The 22,697-nt window shown below is 52.6% G+C and overlaps 1 protein-coding gene across 16 annotated transcripts in view; it reads right to left on the reverse strand.

Annotated features, from left to right (window-relative positions):
- Positions 1-22,697, reverse strand: part of BFAR (bifunctional apoptosis regulator) — a 31,136-nt gene that overhangs the window by 7,431 nt on the left and 1,008 nt on the right. For 3 of the 16 annotated variants that reach the window (XM_008257748.4, XM_070064801.1, XM_070064795.1), the window contains exons 2-8: positions 14,421-14,466; positions 11,219-11,550; positions 8,787-8,991; positions 7,955-8,124; positions 5,275-5,419; positions 2,619-2,792; positions 1,212-1,414 (exon numbers count right to left, since the gene is read on the reverse strand). In XM_008257748.4, the coding sequence (XP_008255970.1) occupies positions 1,212-1,414; positions 2,619-2,792; positions 5,275-5,419; positions 7,955-8,124; positions 8,787-8,991; positions 11,219-11,481 (1,160 nt within the window). In that variant the 5' untranslated portion in view covers positions 11,482-11,550; positions 14,421-14,466. Of the gene's footprint in view, positions 1-1,211; positions 1,415-2,618; positions 2,793-5,274; positions 5,420-7,954; positions 8,125-8,786; positions 8,992-11,218; positions 11,551-14,420; positions 14,587-15,196; positions 15,488-16,684; positions 16,923-22,225; positions 22,363-22,697 lie in introns of all 16 variants that reach the window. The other 13 variants (XM_008257747.4, XM_002711763.5, XM_008257753.4 and 10 more) reach the window with 9 other exon arrangements.

The raw sequence follows: 22,697 nt of genomic DNA on the forward strand, positions 1-22,697 counted from the left end.
CATACTGATTACTGGACAGGGTCAGCTCCTCCTCACTGATCCACTCCCCAGTACCCACCACGATGGGGGTGGGCCGGGGAGCCAGGAACTCGCCTCCCACTCTCACGGCAGGGACCCAGCTACGTAAGCCACCTCCTGCTGCCTGCCAGGGTCGGCACTCGCAGGAAGCTGGAATTCGGAGCTGGGGCCAGGCATCTTCAGCGCTAGGCCAAGTGACTCCCCTCACTCGCTGCCTCGGCATCTGCATTGTCTCTGCTAGGCTGGAGGCCCTTGCTGGGCAGAGGGGAGGGCAGGGCCGGGACACGCAAATTCTCTGCGTGAGTCAGGGCGGGAAGGAGATGGCTGCCGACTACGAGGAGGGAGAAAACCCTTCAGGTCACAGGACATCACGGTCAAAGCGTGCAAGGGTGGTGGGGGCACCACGCCCCTTCCTTCTCGGTCTCTGAGTTTTCCTCTCGGGAACTGGCCTCCTCTCTTTCCTATGTGGTCTGGACGGGGCCCCACCAGCCCCCAGTTGTGGGTGAGCACAGGGAGCGCCCCAATCCAATCGCCAAGGCTGTCGTGGGCACTGGGGGAGTGAAGGAGTGAGCCTTCAGGGGACGGAGGGGCACTATCTCACTTTGCCTTCCCCAAAGTAAAAACAAAAACAAAAACAAAGCTCTGGCTTGGATTGGAAAGAGCTAGGTTCAAATTCCCACTAAAAAAATTACAACAAATAGGTGCCGGAGTTGTGGCGAAGCAGGTAAAGTAGCCACCTGTGGTGCCAGCATTCCAAATGGGTGCTGGTTCGAGTCCTGGCTGTTCCACTTCCCATCCAGCTCCCTGCTAATGGCTTGGGAAAAGCAGCAGAAAATGGCTCAAGTACTTGGGCCCCTACAACCACCCTGGAGACCCAAATGAAGCTCCTGGCTCCTGGCTTCAGCCTGGCCCAGTGCTGCTGCTGTGGCCATCTGGGGAGTGAACCAGTGGATGGAACATCTCTCTCTCTGTAACGCTTCAAACAATTGTTACACATACTGAGAGATACACAGGGAACACTTTAACCGCGGCTCTGACTCCCTGGCCCCCAACACAGGCAGCTCCGTCTTGCTGGGCCGCATGCCCGAGCAGCAGGAGGTGCTCAGTACCATTTCGAGGGGATCTCTGTCCCACTCGGCCGTTCTCTCCCAGTCCCGGTGCTCCAAGCATCTCCTACACGAAACCACACTTACTTCAGCTCGCTTCTTGACCAGATCCTCCAAAAGGAAAATAACTCCAGAACCGAGAGCAACATGGCGTTGACGATGAGGAACCGTGACGTCCAGTAGTGCACCTCCAGCCAGTCCCAGGCGAATTCAGCAATCAGCTGGTACGGAAGGAAGGAATACTTGACAAGGAACTCTCTCCACTGCTTCCACGTGGGCTCTCTAAGGTCCTTGAGAAAGGAACACATGGACACAGAAATCACATACCCAAAATACCGTGACTGTCCCAGGGAGTTCCACGTTTATTAACACACACAGCACTCTGAAGTGACATTTCCAAGGACTGGGCCATCCTCTACTGCTTTCCCAGGCCACAGCCTCTGCTGGATCGGAAGAGGAGCAGCCAGGACTCGAACCGGCACCCATATGGGATGCTGGTGCTGCAGGCAGGGGCTTTACCCGCTACACCACAGCACCAGCCCCTAATTCACCTTCAATTATTAAACTTCACCAAAATACTCTGAACCAAGGCGCTTACTTCACAACTGTGGGAACTCAGGAATGAGAACCTAAGCCGGGTTATCAGGAAGTGACGTAGCCCGGTGTTCCGGCACGGCAAGGGGCGCTCCGAGCATCACCGAGGGCCCGCGGCCCAGCTGTGGAGAGTGACAGCGACCGGCGGCGTGGGGAACTACAGACACCACAGCGAGGGAATTTCGGGGGGCAGAGGAGCTGCCCAGCACCGCAGATGAAGGCTACTGGGGCGGATCCGAGAGGGAACGTTCTACAGGGTTCTGTGCTGACGGTGCCAAGTGAGTCACAGCGGCACCGGCAATAGGGAACGCCTACAAGGCGGGCAACGAGCACGCGGTTCCCGAGGTGTGGCCGACTGCAATCAGGCATCGCTCTTGATGAGTGTGTGTTATGACTCCGGCACTCGGCGCTTTCTGGTACACACAGATGAGCACGCTGCTCTCACAGGACCAGCCCCACGCAGGGAACCCAGGGACCGCGCCCACCAGCAGTCCCGCAGGCTCGCTGGGGCAGACCCCAGAAGGAGGTGGCCTCGGCAGCCACGCTGTGGCTTCCTGTTCTCAGGCCAGGGGCACAGAGGCGGAGCTGGGGGTCCTGGCAGCGGGGGATTTCCAAACCGGAAGGCCCACAGATCCACTGCTCTAGACCCACGCGATCTCCTTCTGTAACAGGACAGCATGTTCCGTCTTTAAACACTCAGGCGCAGAGCAGCCCCTCTTGCTGTGTAAGAGGGAACAAAGTGAGCTTCCAGCCGCGGGAAAGGCCCCACTTCACTTTCTTTTGCGGGGGGCTCTGCCTGCAAACTTCACCCAAGGGCTGGCCGGCGTCTGCTCGCACGGAACAGGCCGCCGCCACGTGTCCAGTGTCTTTCCCCGCCCAGAGGCGCTGGGACAGACCTACCAGAAACCTGGAGACCACGTCCTCCCTCGCGCTGTCCTCGTGCACCGGGCAGATGGTGTGGATGAAGGGCAGGAAAGTGTCCGTGTAGTCAAAAAGGTACAGGTAGAGCAGGCCGAGTCTGGGGGAGCTCTTGAGGGCGTAGAGCAGGAACAGGGACCTGCCCGGGTTCACGGCCTGCAGAGGACAAGGCGGCCAAGGTCACGTTACACCGGCTCCCTACTGCACTCCTCCTCTCATGCCCCCAGCCGTCGGCCTTGTGCACGGTGTGCAAGATGAACGGCAGAAGCAGCCTAGTGATTCACACAGAGTGCTGCAGTGAGCTCAGGGAGAATGAATGAAAAGGTAAGTTTATCCACCTGCTACAGTGGGGAGGGTGGGGAGGGATGGCTCACGAGGGGCAGGCGCATGCGCTCACACCTGGGCTGTGGCGGTGACTCCACGGCGGTCTCTAGGTCACAGCTTAACCAAGGATTATTGAAATACTGCAGGTCAATTATGCCACAGTAAAACTCTTACTCAACTACGTAATGCTATCAATGGTTTATTATTCAATTGTTTTTAAGTGTGACTTTTTACAGATATAATTTGAAAACTGCGGCAACAGAAAGAGAGAAGGGAGAAGGAGAAGAGGTGGAGGAGATGGAGGGAGAGAGAGGGAGGGAGACAGAGAAAGAGAGAGGGAGAGAGGGAGGGAGGGAGGGAGGGAGATAGAACCTCCCATCTGCCGGTTCACCTCCCAAATGACTGCAACAGCCAGGCCTAGGCTAGGCTGAAGACAGGAGTTGTTTATTTATTTACTTATTAAATCTTTCCTCTATTTTTATATAGATCTGAAATTTTCTATAATGAAAGATTTAAAAAAATAGATTTGGTTTCTGGGCCTGCATTGTGATGGAGTGGGTTAAGCTGCTGCCTCCAATGCCAGCATCCCATAAGGGCACCAGTTCATACTCCCAGCTGCTCCACTTCTGATCCAGCTCCCTACCAATAAACCTGAGAAAGCAGCAGAAGATGGCCCAAGTACCTGGGCCCCTGCCACCCTGTGGGAGACCCCGATGAAGCTCCCGGTCCACACCATGCCATTGTGGCCATTTGGGGGGGTGAACCAGCAGATGGAAGATCTCTCTCTGTTTATAACTCTGCCTGTCAAATTAACAAATGAATCTTAAAAAAAGAAAATTCACCTTGTGTAAGACCTTATTCCAGGCCTGAGGCAGGACAGGAACAAAAGTCACCTGAACGTGCTGGCACACGAGACAAGGAAGTAGTGAAGAGTCACCAGGTCACGGCAAAAGGACTCACCGGCAGGTGCATTCTACTTCACCTGGAACGTTAATAAATGGCCTCAGAAAACAACTGGAGAGGCGCCTGTCCAGAAAAGAGGACGATCTGAGCCTCGGGAGAGTGGGAACTAGCACGTACGAAGCACATCAGGAGTGTTAAGACCCCGTTACTGCTCCCAGAGAGAGGAAGTCTCGTACTCTGAAACTTACAAAGAAAGGGGCAGAGTCAGGAGTGTACTCCGGGAAGTCACAAGTAAGGGTTTCTTTATTTGAAAGGCAGAGTTAGCGGGGGAGGGGCATCTTCCATCCACTGGTTCACTCCCCAAATGGCCACGACAGCCAGGGCTGGGTCAGCTGAAGCCAGGAGCCAGGAGCTTCTCCCAGGTCTCCCATGTGGGTGTAAGGGCTCCAGCACCATCTCCCTTCTGGGATGCCAGCATTGCAGGTGGCAGCTTAACCTGCGACACCACAACGCCGGCCCCGACGTTTCCTCTCTTAAAGACTTATTTCAGCTAGTAAGTGGAGGATGAGGGGATTAACGTATAGTCATTTTGCAACCCTTAATGAACCAATGGATCTAAATAATCAATGACCACAGTGGCTGGGACCATCAGAAGACAACAGGGTGTCCGGAGCCTCCTCATGGAAGAAAACACAGCACAGGACAACAGTGTCACCCAACACCAAAGCCCGACCAGAGTGAGCCTCTGGGTCTCTCCTGCCTCCCCCGCACCCCCAATAAAAATAAACCTTAGAAAACACTATTCATGGATTTCAACCTTTTTTTTTTGACAGGCAGAGTTAGACAGTGAGAGAGACAGAGCGAAAGGTCTTCCTTCCGTTGGTTCACTCCCCTAATGGCCGCTACAGCCGGACCTTCGCCGATCCAAAGCCAGGAGCCAGGTGCTTCCTCCCGATCTCCCATGCGGGTGCAGGGACCCAGGCACTTGGGCCATCCTCCACTGCACTCTGGGCCATAGCGCCGTGGCTCACTCGGCTAATCCTCCGCCTGTGGCGCTGGCACCCCAGGCTCTAGTCCCGGCTGGGGCGCCGGGTACTAGTCCCGGTTGCTCCTCTTGCAGTCCACCTCTATTTCCAGTTTCTAAGACTCTGTGAAGTCCCTGGTACATTCAGGAGGTAAACGCTACGGACGGAAGGCTGTGCTCAATCCACGCCCCTTCCTAGGGAGTGAAGCCTTCGACCCCACGGGCACAATCGGAACAGGCGTGAGCTCAGGAGCACGGCTCCCGCCGCGGAGGGAGAGCACTGGGGGCTTCGCTTGCACCTGCAGCCGCCTCATTCCTAAACCGAGCAGCGGGCACGCGGACGACTGCTGTCCTTTCCATCTGCACACCAGCCGATGACGCGCTCACCTTATATTCCCAGAGATTCTGGGGCGGCTTCACGCCCAGGGCTTTGACGCGCTCCAGCTCCAGCAGGATGGCTCTGCGGTGGCTGCTGTTTTCTATGGTGTACGGCGCCTGCGCAAACTCCTCCTCTGTCAATGTTAAAAGCAACCTGTGCAGGGGCAGGAGGGTGAGATTCCGTGAGATGACTCAGCGGGAGCAAACCTCCCCACTCAGAGGCCCGAGGTGAGGTGAGCCCCCGCAGACAGCAATACCACTAATAACAGAAAATAACAGAGGCGTATCATGGGCCATATCCCTGACCCGTGCCACCGGGCAGGGTGAGTGGCACCAGCCCCTTCTGTGGAAGTCTCTGATTCTCAGTTATGTACTCTGACGTCTGACACATTACTCTACTTTTTAAAGTTTGTGTACAAAACAAAAAAAAAGTATGTGCACAAAACAATGAGACTAGAAGGAAATCCAGTAACACATTATGACACGAAGCGTAGCGATTTGTCGGGCGTGTGCATTCTGCCCACATCCCATAGCTGCCTGCCTGGGTGTGGTTCCCAGCGCCAGCTCCTCACTCCGGCTTCCCACCTCCGCAGACCCTCGGAGGCAGCAGTAACGACTCCGGTAATGGAGTTCCTGCCACCCACGCGGGAGGTCTGATTGCTTTCCTGGCTGTAGCCTTAGCCAGTGCAGGCTTCTGGGGAGTGCACCAGATGACCAGAGGGGCAATCACTCTCTCTGCTTCTTTTTTGTCTCTCAAATTTAAAAGAAAGAGAAAGCAGGCACTGTGGCACAGAGGGTGAAGCCACTGCTTGGAACACCACATCTTACATTGGGTTGCCGGTTCGAGTCCCGGCTCCTCTCTGCTAATAATGTGCCTGGGAAGCAGCAAATGATGGCACAAGTACCAGGATCCAATCCCTGCCAACCACGTGAGAGACCCAGACGGAGTTCTTGGCTCCTGGCTTCAGCCTGACCCAATCCTGGCTGTTGCAGCCATTTAGGGAGTGAACCAGCCAATGGCATCTCTCTCCATATCTCTCACTCACTTTCTCTGTTACTGTGCCTTTCAAACAAATAAATAAATCTTACCCAGCCCTCCCTTGAATAAAAACCTTAGAATCTGTTTCTGCTTACACTGATTCATGATTCCAAACACCCCCGTACCCTGGCAGAAGAGAGCCCAACAGGTACATGCAACCCCCGGGAAGTCTGAGCTGTGGTCCTTCTGCGGGTGACGGGAAGGCATTCAGTAGCGTTGCCCAGGTTCACTCCCTCTGACCAAAAACTCCAGTTCTGGAAAATGACCCTCGATGGAAGAAGGTTATGCCGGAGTCCACTACAATAGCTAGGGAGAGAGACTGTTTTTAACCATAATTTTGGGGGAGGCGAATTCTCACAAACACAAATTGGGAGCTTCTCCCCTGCCCAGAGGAGGGTGCTGTAGGCTCAGTGGAGGGCAACGCGGCTGGGCTGGAAGGTGGCGCAGGCCAGAGCCTGTCAGCGGGCTGGGGAGAGCGGCTGCTCCCTCCGCCCTGCACCACACCTGCACAGGGGAGGGAACATCTGCAAGTGCACATATGAAAACTGCTGTTTAGTACAACTGCAAGTTCAGTTTAAATAAAGGAATGATGCACGTCTGTATCCGTATCAACACTGAGAAAGTCTAGAAAGGGGTCTACAAGGTAACAGGGTTCTTCTGGGAAGGCCGGCCTACGAGGGAGCTCCACTGTCAGTATCACACGGTTCTATGTTATTCTTTTAAGATCACAAACACAGGTTACTTTTATAACCAGGAAGCAGATGACACTGACATGAAACGGTACAGGTGCTATGGAAAACAGACAGTTCCTCAAAGTTACGCAGTCCCCACGTGACCCAGCCACTGCACGACAAGAGTGCTGAGAACCTGTGCCCTCTCAAAGCCCTGCACGTGAATGACCACAGCAGCACTGTACCTTACAGCCCCGAAATGGAATCAACCCAAATGTCCATCAACTGATGAATAAAGAAAGTACGGGGCCGGCGCCGCGGCTCAATAGACTAATCCTCTGCCTTGCAGCGCCGGCACACCGGGTTCTAGTCCCGGTTGCCTCTCTTCCAGGCCAGCTCTCTGCTGTGGCCCGGGAGTGCAGTGGAGGATGGCCCAAGTGCTTGGGCCCTGCACCCCATAGGAGACCAGGAGAAACACCTGGCTCCTGCCTTTGGATCAGCGTGGTGCGCCGGCCGCAGCGCACCGGCCGAGGCGGCCATTGGAGGGTGAACTAATGGCAAAGGAAGACCTTTCTCTCTGTCTCTCTCTCTCACTGTCCACTCTGCCTGTCAAAAAAATAAGAAAGTACGGGCTATCCACGCCCAGCCGTGAACAGGAAGGGTATGGACGCCTGCTGTGCGTGGGGAGCCTTGAAAACACTACGCTCAGGGGAGGAGCTGCACAGAAAAGGCCACGTATCGTCACAGGCCACGTCGTCAAGGGGGTCCAGAGCAGGCAAATCCACGGGACAGAAAGCAGCATGGTATTTGCCAGGGCTGGGGGAGGACCTCTCTGGGGTGATGGCTGCACGCATCTGTGACCATGCTAACAACGACCGATACTGTACACTGAAACGGGCTGACTCTGCTACTTGCGAACTGCGTCTCAGCAGAGCTGTCTCTCGAGGTGGCCTTGGTGTCAGAAGATCTTGCTCCTCACCTTCCATTTACTCTTTCAGATAAAAACCTGTCTCTGTAGAGAGAGGCCCAGGGGCCCAGCTGCTCCAGCCAGAGGACAACTTCTTCCGCTGTCCACTTGGCCACAGCCTTGTGGACCAGGAGGTCGTGCTCGGATTCCCTGCTGCTCCAGTGATACACAAGCAGGACCACCTGGGGAAAAGGGACAGGGACCTTAAGACACAGCGAGGCCAGAGGGCAGGGAGGAGGCTGAGCTGCGAGACATGAGGCTGCGTCTGGACGCGGCAGCAGGGCCACACGACGGCCACGGAGAACTGGGAGCGCAGCTCTCCCGCGCTCTTCTCTGCACAGAGACCAGAACAGGGCTCAGCACGGGGCACCCGGGGGCAGCTGCACGCTCGACCTCTTCCTTCAACTTGCTGGGCCAAACTGACACTCGTGCCTTTCCTGCCGGAGCACATCTAGATTTTCACAGCACAGAACTGAAAGAGGAAAGTCTACACTGGCGGCCTCTGCAGGGTGGAGGCAAAGTCTCCATTCCCAGCTCAGGCTCCTTTCTGCGCTTCTTTCCTCAGCTTTGACACGAGAATAATAACGGAGCCCGCTGCATAGGTTACGAAGAGGATTAAGCAGGATAAAGCCGACAATGACCGGGTGCGGACCATTATGTGGTCTATGCACGTAAGCAACATTCCCGAAGAAATCATACGACCCAAGCAGATTTCCACGTATGCACCGCATTCCATGCTGTCCTGCCATCAAGTATGTCCACAATTTCAGCAGAACTGACCTCAGTGGACACCAGGGACGGGGGTACGCGGCAGGGGAACAGAGAAACAAGGAGATGGACTTACCGCCACACCGGTTAGAGCCGTGAGCACGCCGGAAAAGAAACCCCCTCCTCTCTGCTGATTGCCTCGGCCTGCGCTGGCAGCTAAAGGAATCTGGTCATGGCCGTGTTTCTGAAAGGCTGCGAGACTCTGGACTATGTCAGTGTTCTGCTGAATGTCTTCCAGTCTCATTCTAATGGCATCAGGAAATAACTTCTCAATGGCATCTCTATGGAGAACAGCGGGGGGAAAATCACAAGCCAGATGTGTGACTTACAATTGACAGGCCAAAATAAAACTGACAACCTTTTTTTTTTTTTTTTTTTTTTTTGACAGGCAGAGTGGACAGTGAGAGAGAGAGACAGAGAGAAAGGTCTTCCTTTGCCGTTGGTTCACCCTCCAATGGCCGCCGCTGCAGCCGGCGCACCGCGCTGATCCGATGGCAGGAGCCAGGATCCAGGTGCTTTTCCTGGTCTCCCATGGGGTGCAGGGCCCAAGCACCTGGGCCATCCTCCACTGCACTCCCTGGCCATAGCAGAGAGCTGGCCTGGAAGAGGGACAACCGGGACAGAATCCAGCGCCCCGACCGGGACTAGAACCCGGTGTGCCGGCGCCGCAAGGTGGAGGATTAGCCTATTGAGCCACGGCGCCGGCCAAAACTGACAACCTTTAATGTTACGCAGGGACCTAGCAGCATGGATAAGAATATGTCTTCCATGGCCGGCGCCGCAGCTCACTAGGCTAATCCTCTGCCTGCAGCGCCGATACTCGGGTTCTAGTCCTGGTCGGGGCGCCGGATTCTGTCCCGGTTGCCCCTCTTCCAGTCCAGCTCTCTGCTGTGGCCCAAGTGCTTGGGCCCTGCACCCGCATGGGAGACCAGGAAGAAGCACCTGGCTCCTGGCTTCAGATCGGTGCAGCGCCAGCCGTGGCGGCCATTTGGGGAGGTGAACCAGCGGAAGGAAGACCTTTCTCTCTGTCTCTCTAACTGCCTGTCAAAAAATAAAAAAAATTTTAAAAAAAGAATATGTCTTCTAGCCATATTGACAAAGGCAAAAAATTAGCAACAATCTACATTTCCACTGTTAGAGAAACAGCAAAATGAAATATAGTATTTCATCCACATGCCTTTAAAAATGAATTTCTTGGATTATTATGTGTCAAGATGGATAAAGACAGATACATGGCCAGAGGATATGCAAACTGCAGATGGCACACCACTGGCCAAAGATGTGCATTTTCTATTAGCGCACTATTCACTCTAGGGAAAAAGAGGGACGGACTCTAAGATGGAGTAGGACGGAGTCCAAGGGGTGTGTGGCTCCACCAGTAATTTTCCAGTATCTAAAAAGAATGCAGACAATGAATGTATACACACATTGCTTATGTTACTGCTTCGGTTCCTATGCTTGTCCCCTTGAACTCATGCAGCAGGTGCAGTCCCCAAAGTCTTACACTGAAGGCAATAAGTGGGCAGAGACCTAATCCAAGTCTGATGCTGAGAGGTGGGGGCTTCCGAGGTGATCAGACTGGGTCAGGCATTAGCATGGAGACCCTGGCGACTTTATAAAGGGAGACCACACACACACAGGCTCCTTGTTGCAATGTGACACGGCCAGCTACATTGTCTGTGAGCTCAAAACAAACCTCTTTATAAAGTAGCATGCCTCAGGCATTTTGTTATAGTAAAAAAAAAAAAAAAAGCTAGTTAACAGAGCTGTGAGAAATTAGTTTCTGAAGAGGAAAAAGCCAAGGTGAGCTGGCCCCCGGGTTACACTGCAGGGCTCTTTCAATTTCAATTTTATACAGTCAGAGAACTCCTTCAATTTAAGAGTGACCTTCCTATACTGCAAATCTGAGAAGGGCCAAGTGTAAACAAACACCGTGACAGACAGAACGCTGGGTTAACGTTTTCAGAACACTCTGCTCCTCAGTTCCTATCAGGAAGGCTGCGCGTATTGCTAAAGCTACAGAAGAGGGGACGAGGCCTTCAGCCTCCAGACCTCACAGGGCCGTGACGACCGCAGGGCGCAGGAAAGGGCGGGCCCTCTGGAAGGCCTCGCTGTGGGCGTGTGACGCTGCGTGGCAAGCCCCACTACTGTGACACTGGGACAGAGTTGTGCAAGTTAGGAAAACAAACCATGAAAGCAGCACCGAATCAGGTCTCCCTCTTTCTCTGTTCCTCCGTAAATACAGATCAATAGAAGGCAGGCTACGGCGCAGGATCACAGCAAGGGCCTTGTCATCAGAACTGAGCTGCAGCTTCCTTTACAGGAAGGAGGCAACAACGGCTGCCCCTGCGAGGCAGCGAGCCTGCCTCTCCAGACCCCCGAGTGCCCACTCGCATTCCTCAGGTCCAGGTCGAGGCGGTCGGCTGCGAGCCTGAGGCCCTCCCGAACCCAGCAGCTCCCACAGAGGCGAAGCACCCCGGACGAGCTACGGGGTGGGCCTGGTGTTACCTGAGCAGGATGTTGACTTTGGGGAAACCTTCCCATTTTTCTCTGCATTCCGGACACTCGGTTTTCTTTGAAGACACCCACCACAAAGCGAGGCAGTGGCGGCAGAAGCTGTGCCCACAGTTCAGCGTGGTGGGGTTAACCAGGATGTCGTAACAGCAGTGGCAAGAAAATTCACTAACAGAAATCGGGGGGCCGGCGCGTTGCACACGGTCTTCCTCCTGCAGGTCCGCGGGGACCGGATCGCCCTTCTGAGGCTCCTCCATCTCAGCAAGTTTTGGGCTGCACAGCCATAGACAAATTCAAATGCAGGAAGCTGCTGCGAAGCATCAAGTCTGGGGAAAAAAGCAGAAACAAACGGACAAGTAGTAGTTGTCTGAGATTACTGCCACTCTAGTAAAGATCTACTTTTTAAAAAATAAATGTTAACTTAATTCATTTTCACTTGAGAGCGAGAACATGCCTGCAATAGCTGGGGCTGGCTGAGGTCAAACCTGGGAGCCAGAACTCAACTCAGGTCTTCCCACGACAGTGGCAGGTACTCGACTATTTAAGCCATCGTCTGCTGCCTTCCAGGGTGTGTATTAGCAGGAAGCTGGAACAGGGAGCCAGGAGAGGACCTGAACCTAGGCACGCTGATGGGGAACCAGCTCTCCCAACTGGGGTATTAATCGCTAGGCCAAACACTCATACCCTGAAAGCTCTCATTTTTAAATGTAAAAATCTTGATTTATGAGAATTCACTTTCCATAAACAAGACCATCACTAAAATTTCCTTTTTGGTCTATTTGTTATACCTTTCAAAATCAGGTGAAGTAAAACACTGTAGCGAGACGTTCGATAGACTTAGAGCCTAGGGGTGGAGAATTTGCTCTTTCTCTTAAGTTCTTTGCAAATGATACTTTCTCTGGCCACAGCATTCCTAGCTACATTTCTGAAGTTCTTCCCAGGTATATGATTTTATTTACCTATTTATTCGAGAGACAGAGTAAGCTCCCATTCGCTGGCCCACTCCCCAAGTGACTGCAACAGCTGAGACAGCCAGGGCATAGCCGGGAGGCAGGAACTCAATCGAGGTTTGCCACGTGGGTGAAATGCACCCAACTGCCTGGGCCATCACCACTGCTTCCCAGGGGCTGCCACAGCAGGCCGCTGGGATCTCGGAGCCCTGTTTTCTCAGTGAATGGCGGCAACAGTACAGAGACCTAAAGGCTTCTGGCGAGGATTAGAGTGAAGCGAAGCGGCTGGGATGGTGTATGGCGGAAGCAGTGTGTGAACAGGTGTTCTCCACACTGCTGCTCGTGTTCTGGTGCAGGACAGTTCCTCAGCCTCCCTACCGAGGGGGGGGGAGAGGAAGGCAACTGCCCTCTATCACCCACGCTGGCCACACGTTGGAGGCACAATGGTCAGGAACACGGGTCCCAGGGCGGTCTTCCCTAACCCCTGCCATGAGACGTAGCTTCCCCACATCCAATGGGGGTGCTAATGCTGTGGGGTGGCTGTGTCCAGAGTCTTGTCTCTGATGCAGCAAGGAATTTACGGACAAGACACGAGAAAGGTACCACAGAAAGCAGGGATTATTTGCAAAGCGAAAGGACACACGTGAGAGGGAGGTGGGCACGAGGGGGACTGAGCTGCACCCGTGACACTGAGTCCCGTTCTGGGATCTGGAGGCACAGGTGTCGAGTCTGGGGCGGGATTGAACTGAATAGTCATATGGGGTGGTATTTTGGGGTGGGGTGTAGGTACCTCCCATTTTCTTGCCTGTTTTGGAAGTCTGGGAAGCATCTTTTTATTTATTTATTTATTTTTTTTTTAATTTTTTTGACAGGCAGAGTGGAAAGTGAGAGAGACAGAGACAGAGAGAAAGGTCTTCCTTTTGCCGTTGGTTCACCCTCCAATCGCCGCCGTGGCTGGTGCGCTGCGGCCGGCACACCGTGCTGATCCGAAGGCAGGAGCCAGGTGCTTCTCCTGGTCTCCCATGGGGTGCAGGGCCCAAGCACTTGGGCCATCCTCCACTGCACTCCCGGGCCACAGCAGAGAGCTGGCCTGGAAGAGGGGCAATCGGGACAGAATCCGGGGCCCCGACTGGGACTAGAACCCGGTGTGCTGGCGCCGCAAGGTGGAGGATTAGCCTATTGAGCCATGGCGCCGGCCTGGGAAGCATCTTGGTACGAGCTACATCATGGGAATCGGAGTGTCAGTCATGGTTATTCTAATGATACCGTGAGAGGCTAGGTATAGGTCAGCATGAGGACGTAGCCGGCATCCCTGTTGGTTGTTCCCAGCCAGTGCAGGTTCTGTGCCGCAGCTTTGTGGAAAGAGTGGTTTTCCACAACACAGAGCGGGTGGTGGTGGACTAGGTGGGGTTGTAGGGAGGTATTTCCCCACTGGGATGTTTGTAGAATTAAGTTAAGGGAATGCACTGTAGTGTCTAGCACAGAGCCTGCTGTGTGGTTATGTATGCCATAAGGGAGAGCAATTTACTTGATTTTTAAATGCAGTGAAAAAGAATTTTATCACCTTTTACAGGCCATACAACCTCACATATGCATGACAGAACTGCATTTTCAATAAATAAATTAATAAACAATGATTAGAAGAAAAGTGTTAGAAGTCTCTGATGGAGGAGGATCATGAGTGATTTTTCTGGTTTGGGTTTCTGTATTTACCAAGTTGTTTGTAATGAAAACATGTCACTACTATTACTGCAAAAATACACATGAAATTATACCAACTCAGAGAATCAACACAGCTAAATTCAAACTAAGTGTTAAAAGTGGAGTCGGGGCCGGTGCTGTGGCGTAGCTGGTAAAGCTGCTGCCTGCAGTGCCAGCATCCCATGTGGGTGCTGACTCAAGTCCCAGCTGCTTCTCTTCCAACCCATCTCCTGCTATGGCTTGGGAAAGCAGTAGAAAATGGCCCAAGTTACTGGGCTTCTGCACCCACGTGGGAGAACCGGAAGAAGCTCCTGGCTCCTGCCTTCAGATCAGCCCAGCTCTGGCTGTTACTGGGGAGTGGACCAGCCAATGGAAGACCTCTCTCTCTCTCTCTCTGCCTCTCCTTCTCTCTCTGTGTAACTCTGCCTTTCAAATAAATAAGTAAATCCTTAAAAAAAAGCGGATTACAGTTTCTTCATTCAGCTCAAACAAGATAGATAAACACAAATTTAAAAGATTAACTATAAATTGATAAATTCACTTACATTAAAGAAAGGAGCAACCTGCTGTGCACACTCTTCAAAAACTGTTCTTTTGGGGAAAAGAAAGTCTAAATGAACATTGCTGGCAAGTTCCAGATTTCAACAGTCAGTAACATTGATAAAAGTGCTGTTCACATTGTTAAGGAAGTGGTAGATCTGGTATCGGTTCCTGGAAACACAAACACTTTAACCGCTGTTATTCACGTACTGTGCTAACGGTGGTGACATCACACCATGCAGAGAGCATTCTCCTAGGAAACAGTCACCAAGCATTAGAATCTACTGAGCACCTGCTCCAAGCCGGGTACTGCGCCATGTCCTTCCAGGACACTGAGTCACAGTGGACTCTGTGTCACAGGAGAGATCTGGCAGTGAGTGACACAGCTGGACACAGGGCTGACACGGGTCCTGGGTGCCGGCTGAGGGGGAGGCAGCAGAGGGACGCACACAGGGGTTCACAGCCTCGAGATCAGCCAAGCTGTGCAGGAGATGATAAAGCTCACTGCACAGGAGGCGCAGGCGGGAGGCAGGGAAAGGAACGAGGGCAGGTTTGATAGGAGGCAGTACCCCTAAAGCCAAAAGGAAAATGCAGACACGGATGTGGGAAAACACATTTACGGGCCTCAGTGGCAGAGCGAGGCCAGACTGCAGACGTAGGGAAGAAACTACTTCAGACAGAAACTGGGCCGCTGTAAACACGCAGCGCCAGGTGTCGGGGAAGCTTCAGCTGAGGTGACAAGACTCGCAGGTGGAAAAGCGTGGTGAGCAGCTGGACATACCAAGCTGTAAAGAGGATGAAGGAAGGGGCTGGCGCCGTGGGGCAGCGGGTCAAGCCACCGCCTGCGACGCCGGCCTCCCATATGGCTGCCAGTTCATGTCCCCGCTGCTCCACTTCCAGTCCAGCTTCCTGCTAATGCGCCTGGGAAGGCAGCGGGAGATGGCCCGGACACTTGGGGTGCTGCACCCATGTGGCAGACTCTGATGGACTTCCAGGCTCATGGCTTTGGCTGTTGCAGCCGTATGTGGAATGAACCCATGGACAGGTCTCCTGTCTCTTTCTCTCTGTAGTTCTGCTTTTCAAATAAAAATAAATCAATACAAACAACAGCAGCAAAAGAGGCTAAATATGTGGGCTTAGAGTCATTTGCTGAGAAATTACAGATAATACACGTTGAAATGAATTTCTTACCAGTGAGCCTTTTTCAAACTAGAATACCAGCAGTCCCTGCTTAGCAGATCTGAAAGCGTATTTCTTACGAGAAAACAAATCACACTTGGTAAAGAGTATTTAAAAGGTGTCATTTAGCCAATCGAGGTGCCTGCTGAGGCTGCCTTGGGGCCAGCTCAAGTTGGCAGCTCTGCCTCTGGTCACTTCCAAGGAGCAGAGGCATTCCTTTGAGGGAGTGCCTGTGAATGACCGGATCCAGCTGCACCACCATGGGGCACGGCGCCGTTCTACATGGGCGCACGCCCTCCTGCGCCGGCGCTGATGAGAGGGCTCTTTGAGAAGGCCCCGGCTCCTGGGGATGTGTACCGCCGCTCCCTGCGAGCCTGGCTAGGTCGGCAAGAGGCACGAGCTGCCAGCAGCTGAGTTCCTGCACAGGGCAGCACGCGGCAGAGCCTCACACTCGGCCACTCTTCTGTCCACTTGTTTTTGCCTTGTCTCTGAGGCCTCGAGCAGACCGAGGGGATGTGGGCAGGGCTGGCGGCAGGTGAATCATTTCACTCGCCCGCAGTGCGCCGTTCACATGGATACACTGCTGTTTCTGAAATACAAGCGTCCATTGCCTAGTTCAAACTAATAGGAAGAATGCTTGCACTTGGACAAGCCTCTAAAACAGCGTATAAAAAATGGTTTACAAGGCCAACAACAGACGCAGCACCACAGAACTGGAGAGTACGCCAACACCCAACACCTCTGGGATCCCACAGCGCCAGTCATTCTGAAGAGCTGGGGTTTCAAAGTAAAAAGCAGGGTTTCTGGAATGGGCATTTAGCGCTGGGGTTAGATGCGGCTTGGGACACCAGCATCCCCTCCCGGAGCACCTGGGTGAGTTCCAGCTCTGCTTCTTTCCAGCTTCCTGCGAATGAGCACCCTGGGAGGCACCAGGTGCCGCCCACATGGGAGATCCAGATGGATATCCAGGCTCCTGGCATTGGCCTGACCCAGACCTGAGTGGTGGTGTCATAGAGAGCGAACTGGCAGATGGATGATCTCTTTTCATCTCTGTCTTTCAAATAAATGAAAACAAAATAAAATACTACACCTAGGAGTAGGCATTGAGCCTGGCAGTTAAGTTGCTTGCGTCCATTATCGAAGTGCCGACTGCCTCTGGCAGCTTCCTGCTAACGCACACCCCAGGAGGCAGCAGTAATGGCTCACGTAGTTGGGTTTCTGCATCCGTGGGGGAGACCTGGAGTTTCCACTGCAGCTTCACACACACTCCCCTGACCCTGTTGTAGGATCTGAGGAGTGAACAAGCAGATGGGGCACTAGCTCTGCCTCTAAAGTAAACAGATCAAACAAAAACAAAAACAAAACCTTACTTCCTAAGGAACACACCATCTCTGAAATTTGGTGCCAAGAAACACAATGCAACCTCAGAAAGCACTAATATTCATGCACATATGCACAAATAGAAAAATTGATTTTTTTTTCCTACTGTGTTTACAAGTTTGTTCTGTTGGTACAACTGACAGAAAACAACTCTCACGGGGTGTGCATTGTGGTACAGCAGGGTAAGCTGCTACTTGGGATACCCGCATCCCATATCAGAGAGCCAGCTTGAGTCCCAGCTACCCTGCTCCTGATCCAGCTTCCTGCTGGTGCATCCCGGGAAGCAGCGGATGGTGGCTCCGGCACCTGGCCCCTGCCACCCACGAGGGAGACCCAGATGGAGGTTCAAGACTCCTGGCTTCAGCCTGGCCCAGTCCTGGTTGTTGCAGGCATTTGGGAAGTAGAGCAGTGGATAGAAGACTGCTTGTTCTCTCTTTCTGCCTTTCAAGTAGATGAAAACAAATAAATATTTAAAAAAGAAACCTAAACACTCTCATAACCTCTAATGACTTGGGCAATTCCAAGATACCCATTAACACGATCTTTTCTGTTTTCACAAAGACATACCTACCTGGCAGTACAGTGATCCAAAAATTCCCCAAAGAATAGGGGTAGGCCACCATGACCTCCCAGTAATACTAAGCAAATTAACTACAGAACCCAGGAAGAACATGGCCGTTCCTCCCTGGGACAGACTTGGCTGGTGTGTCCAGTGCTTCACTATGGGCTTATCCACAGGGGCTGTTACTGATTGCTGTTACTGTTTGCTTCTTAAGACATCCAACCAACATTTAGGAAAGTCAATTAACAATGTAATTTTATTGAGCTTATGAAACAATGTATTAATTCTAGGTAAGCGTTTTTTATACTCCAGCTAATAATGACCGCTAAATGCTCAGGAAGCCCAATCTTCATGTTCAGCTGCATATGTTCATGGTTCCACCTTTTCATTCAAAATCTATTGTGAGGGATAAGTTCTACTATCATTTCTATTTTTTAAGATTTATTTTATTTATTTGAAAGATAGAGTTACAGGGGCCAGCGCTGTGGCACAGCAGGTTAATGCCCTGGCCTGAAGCACTGGCATCCCATATGGTCGCCGGTTTGAGACCCGGCTGCTCCACTTCCAATCCAGCTCTCTGCTATGGCCTGGGAAAGAAGTGGAAGATGGCCCAAGTCCTTGGGCCCCTGCACCTGAGTGGGAGACCCAGAAGAAACTCCTGGCTTCGGATCAGTGCAGCTCCAGCCGTTGCGCCAATTGGGGAGTGAACCAGCAGATGGAAGACCTCTCTCTCTGCCTCTCCTCTCTCTGTGTAACTCTGACTTTTGAATAAATAAATAAACCTTAAAAAAAAATAAAAGAAAGAAAGGTAGAGTTACAGAGACAGAGAGAGAGAAGAGAGAGAGAGAGGTTTTCCATCCACTGATTCACTCCCCAAATGGCTGCAACGATTGGGGCTGGGCCAGGCAGAAGCCAGGAGCCAGGAGCCAGGAGCCAGGAGCCAGGAGCTTCTTCCAGATTTCCCACATGGGTATAGGGGTCTAAGGGCTTGGGCCATCCTCCACTACTTTTCCAGATGCATTAGCTGGGAGTTGGATGGAAGGTGGAGCAGCCAGGAATCAAACTGAGCCCATACGGGATACTGGGGAGGCTTAACCCATTATGGTACAAAACCAGCCCCAAGAGCCAGCTTTAAATCACAGCCTGACTTTGAAGCCCACCCTTGGAACACATTATCCCAGTAATGTAACTGACAACAGTGACTTGCTCAAATGACTGATTAAATCCTCCATCATCTAGGCCATACCACAGGGCTGCTACCACCCAGCTAAAAAAAACAAACTGGCGAAAACAAACTAGAATTTGACAGTGCTGCATTTTGGAACCTGAACTCTACCTGGTAGCCATTAGCATCAACACTCTGTTCCAAACAGAACCATTTACAACACAAACAGGAGTGGCTCGGGGAACTCCTACTCCTGGCACCCCAGGTCGTCTTCTGGGGACATCACTGTGGGCCCTGGCAGGACACTAGATATTACTGGATGGCAAGAGTGGTCATTTCTAGGGACTGTGAAATAACTGTTCCCAAGGGTAAGCAAGGCAAGAGTTGGAGATGGCAACAGGAACAGAATATTATGCACTTGCTGCAGTGGGCAAAAACTGGCTCCTGCAGTAACACCAAGGGAGCATACCCAGTGTCTCACTGTGTCACCTTGTGTTCTTCCAGCTCCACAGACTTCCTTTCCAGACAGGGGTGGTGACCTCTAGGGTAAAGGCTGCTGGTTCTCTTGGATGTTGACTTGTGTTGACTTGCTGCCTACAGCTGAAGTCCCATGATTTACTGCCATTGGGTGGTGTTGGGCAAGACAGGGCAGGCTGAGCATAGCCTTTTTTTTTTCTTTTAAGCCTGTCCTCTTTTGTTTCTGTTATCTGGCACATACTCAAGGACCTATCCCATATAAAGTCTCTTGATGGATATGACTCAGAAAGCTGCCAAGAACTACTGGTGGCCACCAAGAAACCCAAGCTTTAACTATTGCTTCTAAAATACTGGCTTTTGTGTGTGTGTGTGTGTGTGTGTTTGTGGAAGATTTATTTATTTGTTTATTTGAAAGACAGAGTTGCAGAGAGGCAGCCGAGGCAGAGGGAGAGGGAGAGGGAGAGGGGGAGAGGGAGAGGGAGAGGGAGAGGGAGAGGGAGAGAGAGAGAGAGAGAGAGAGGCAGGAGAGGGGATCTTCTATCTGCTGGTTTGTTGCTGTGGATTCGTCCTGAGAGGAGAAGCGCAGTGGGGGCAAGAGGCGTGTAGTCACCACATAGACCCTGGGAGTCGGGTGAAAATGGGCCAGAGGCGAGAAGCCCACAGACTCGTTTATTTCAGTTGGTACAGCAGCTTATACAGCCGAGGCAGCCAATCCAATCAAGGGGCAGTTTATGCCCTAACCAATCACAGCCCATTGCCAGGCAGGCTCCATTGCCAGGTAGGTTTCAAAGCCATTCCTGAGTAACTGACACTTGCTTGCCAGTGGCCATCTTGGCATGGCCTTCTCATTCCACCACATTTCCCCCTTTTCGTTTATTTTTGAGCAACGGGAGGCATGATTCTTGGCCATGCCATTGTTGACCCCGTTTCCATGTGGTCTCCGTACGCAGCTGTGCCTGTCTTAGGTTGTCCCCCAGGGGATCTTACCCGTCATTGACTAACCAGTGCTCAAAACAGGAGACCACAGGAGTGCTTGCTCAGACGAGGGTAGGAATGAGGAACAACGGTAATCAGGAATGGCGTGACCGCATGCAGGCTGTGGGCCGTTCAAGTGGCTGACCAGAGCTAGTGGGGTATAAAACAGTAGCAGATGTGGCTATGGGCAGTTTCTCAGGGTAGGGTGATAAGGCAGGTGCGTCTGATAACAATGCGGCCTCTCAGTCTTGTTCAGCTGGTTCTGGTTGGCTGTCAGTTGCAGGCTTGATGTTTCTGGCTGGTACCCAAATGGGCTGTCCTGCATTCTCTGGGAAGGCACAAGCATATCCTAGGCCCTTGGTTAGCAGAAGCCTTTCCACAGGTGTTGGAATCCAGAGCCTGAATTCTGTGTCCACTTCGAGATTAAAGGCAAACATGTAGGTGGGATGAGGTCTAGTGGCTGCCCTGAGAGCCTGGGGTGCCCAAGGACTGCCACAAATGTGGGGATCCTCACTGGGTGCGGATGGGATGACCTCGCATGGTTATTGCCTCGAGGTCATCTAAGTTCATCCCACGGGTATTTGGGGGGTGGCTGACTAGACATTGCTGCGTTGTCTGCTGTCATGTCATTTTCTTTTTTTTTTTCCACAGGCAGAGTTAGAGAGAAAGGTCTTCCTGTTGTTGGTTCACCCCCAAATGGCTGCTATGGCCGGCGCACTGTGCCGATCTGAAGCCAGGAGCCAGGTGCTTCCTCCTGGTCTCCCATGCGTGTGCAGGGCCCACTGCGTTCCCGGGCCACAGCAGAGAGCTGTACTGGAAGAGGAGCAACCAGTACAGAACTGGCACCCCAACTGGGACTAGAACCCGGGGTGCCGGCACCGCAGGCGGAGGATTAGCCTAGTGAGCAGCGGCGCCAGCCTGTCATATCATTTTCACTGTGAGAGCGCTTTCTCCCCTCACTGGTTCATTCACCAAATGGCTGCAACAGCCAGAGCTGGGTCAGGCTGAAGCCAGCAGTCAGGAGCTTCTCCTGCGTCCTCCACGTGGGTACAGGGGCCCAAGCACTCAAGCCATCCTCTGCTGTTCTCCCAGACTCATTAGCAGGGAGCTGACAGGAAGTGGAACAGCCAGGACTCAAACCAGCGCCCATATGGGATGCTGGCTCTACAGGTGGCGGCTTTACCTCTATACCACAGTGCGAGCCCCTAAAATAACTTCTTTGACGCACATACGCTGACATCTCCTTTTCTGATTCGGCTGACGCTTACTTTTTACACACTACTATTTCAGTCATGTCTTGGTCTCTCCAGGCAAATCCTGAGCTCCTTGAGGTCAGGAACTAAATCACTGAATTCTAGCATCATGACTGAGAGTAACTCGAGATACGGGTACACAAAAATCAAATCAATGACTATGTGACCCCCTACGAGAGCAGCTGTAAGACTCACCAGGAACTCTGGTGAACTCGGACCGGTATGTCTGGGAAAGCGGCCCAGGAACGTGCATTTGAAACAAGGCCTTGAGTAACTGTCCGTGCACAGCATTTACATGCCTAAACATGACTCAGACAAGGCATGCCTCAAGGAGCAAAATAGTGTGCATGACATTTCTGATCCTCTTCCTGCTGACTCCTCCCCTCTCCATGGCCTGAATAATCCTCTTAAAGCAAAACTGATCAAGCCTCCTCTTCGCGCAAAACCTTCCGTTACTACTGGAACATAAAACCCATAATTGTAATCTTTATGGCCGGTCAGCAAGCAGCGTAACTTTTTAACTCAGAGCACAATCTCGCCTTGAGAATTAAAGGCATGAATATATAAACACACTCAGGTTACTTAGCCCCTGCTCACACCCCGCACTGCAGTCCCACCTGTTAATTCCTGCTCCTAGGGCATTCCCCCACAGTGCTACACCATTCCCTCCACCTGTAACACAGCTCCACCCCACCTCTGGGACAAAAGCATCCGACAGCAGGGACCCAAATCCAGCCTTTAATCACTAACTTCTTGGGACCCAAACGAACGTTTCCTATCTGTGCGTTGATGTAAGCTTTCCTTGTGCGTGTTGCTCACCTCCTGGCCGGCAGGCACCCTGAAAGGCTGGTGGAGCTGAAACACTGAGGTGTCGGGGTGAGACTGAGCGGGGCTCCAAACACGGTCTCCACTGTATTCTCCCTGAGCCCATTTATCAGTCTAGGAAAATATATCAACTTTGACAGGCCAAAGATCAGATGACAAACTCCGCCCACAGATACCCCAACCAAGCGTGCTGTACGGCTGATGGTGAATTATTAACAGTGGCATTTGCTGAGCGCAGGCTATGCAGTTAATGCCAATGCAAAATGTTGGGGCACCCCCCCCCCAAAAAAAATCCCCCGGAGAAGTCCAGTTTTTCTACCAAGTGTATGAAGATACCCAGGGACACGCAGAGCACGACGGTCCAGACACAGCCAGGCTGGCTGCCCGCTGACACGCAGGGCCTGTGCAGGCTCCGGGGTGCCTGACCAGCCACAGAGCTAAGCTCCTGCTCACTGGCCTTTCAGGC

Source organism: Oryctolagus cuniculus, chromosome 19 (genome assembly GCF_964237555.1).
Source record: "Oryctolagus cuniculus chromosome 19, mOryCun1.1, whole genome shotgun sequence".
Classification (NCBI taxonomy): domain Eukaryota; kingdom Metazoa; phylum Chordata; class Mammalia; order Lagomorpha; family Leporidae; genus Oryctolagus; species Oryctolagus cuniculus.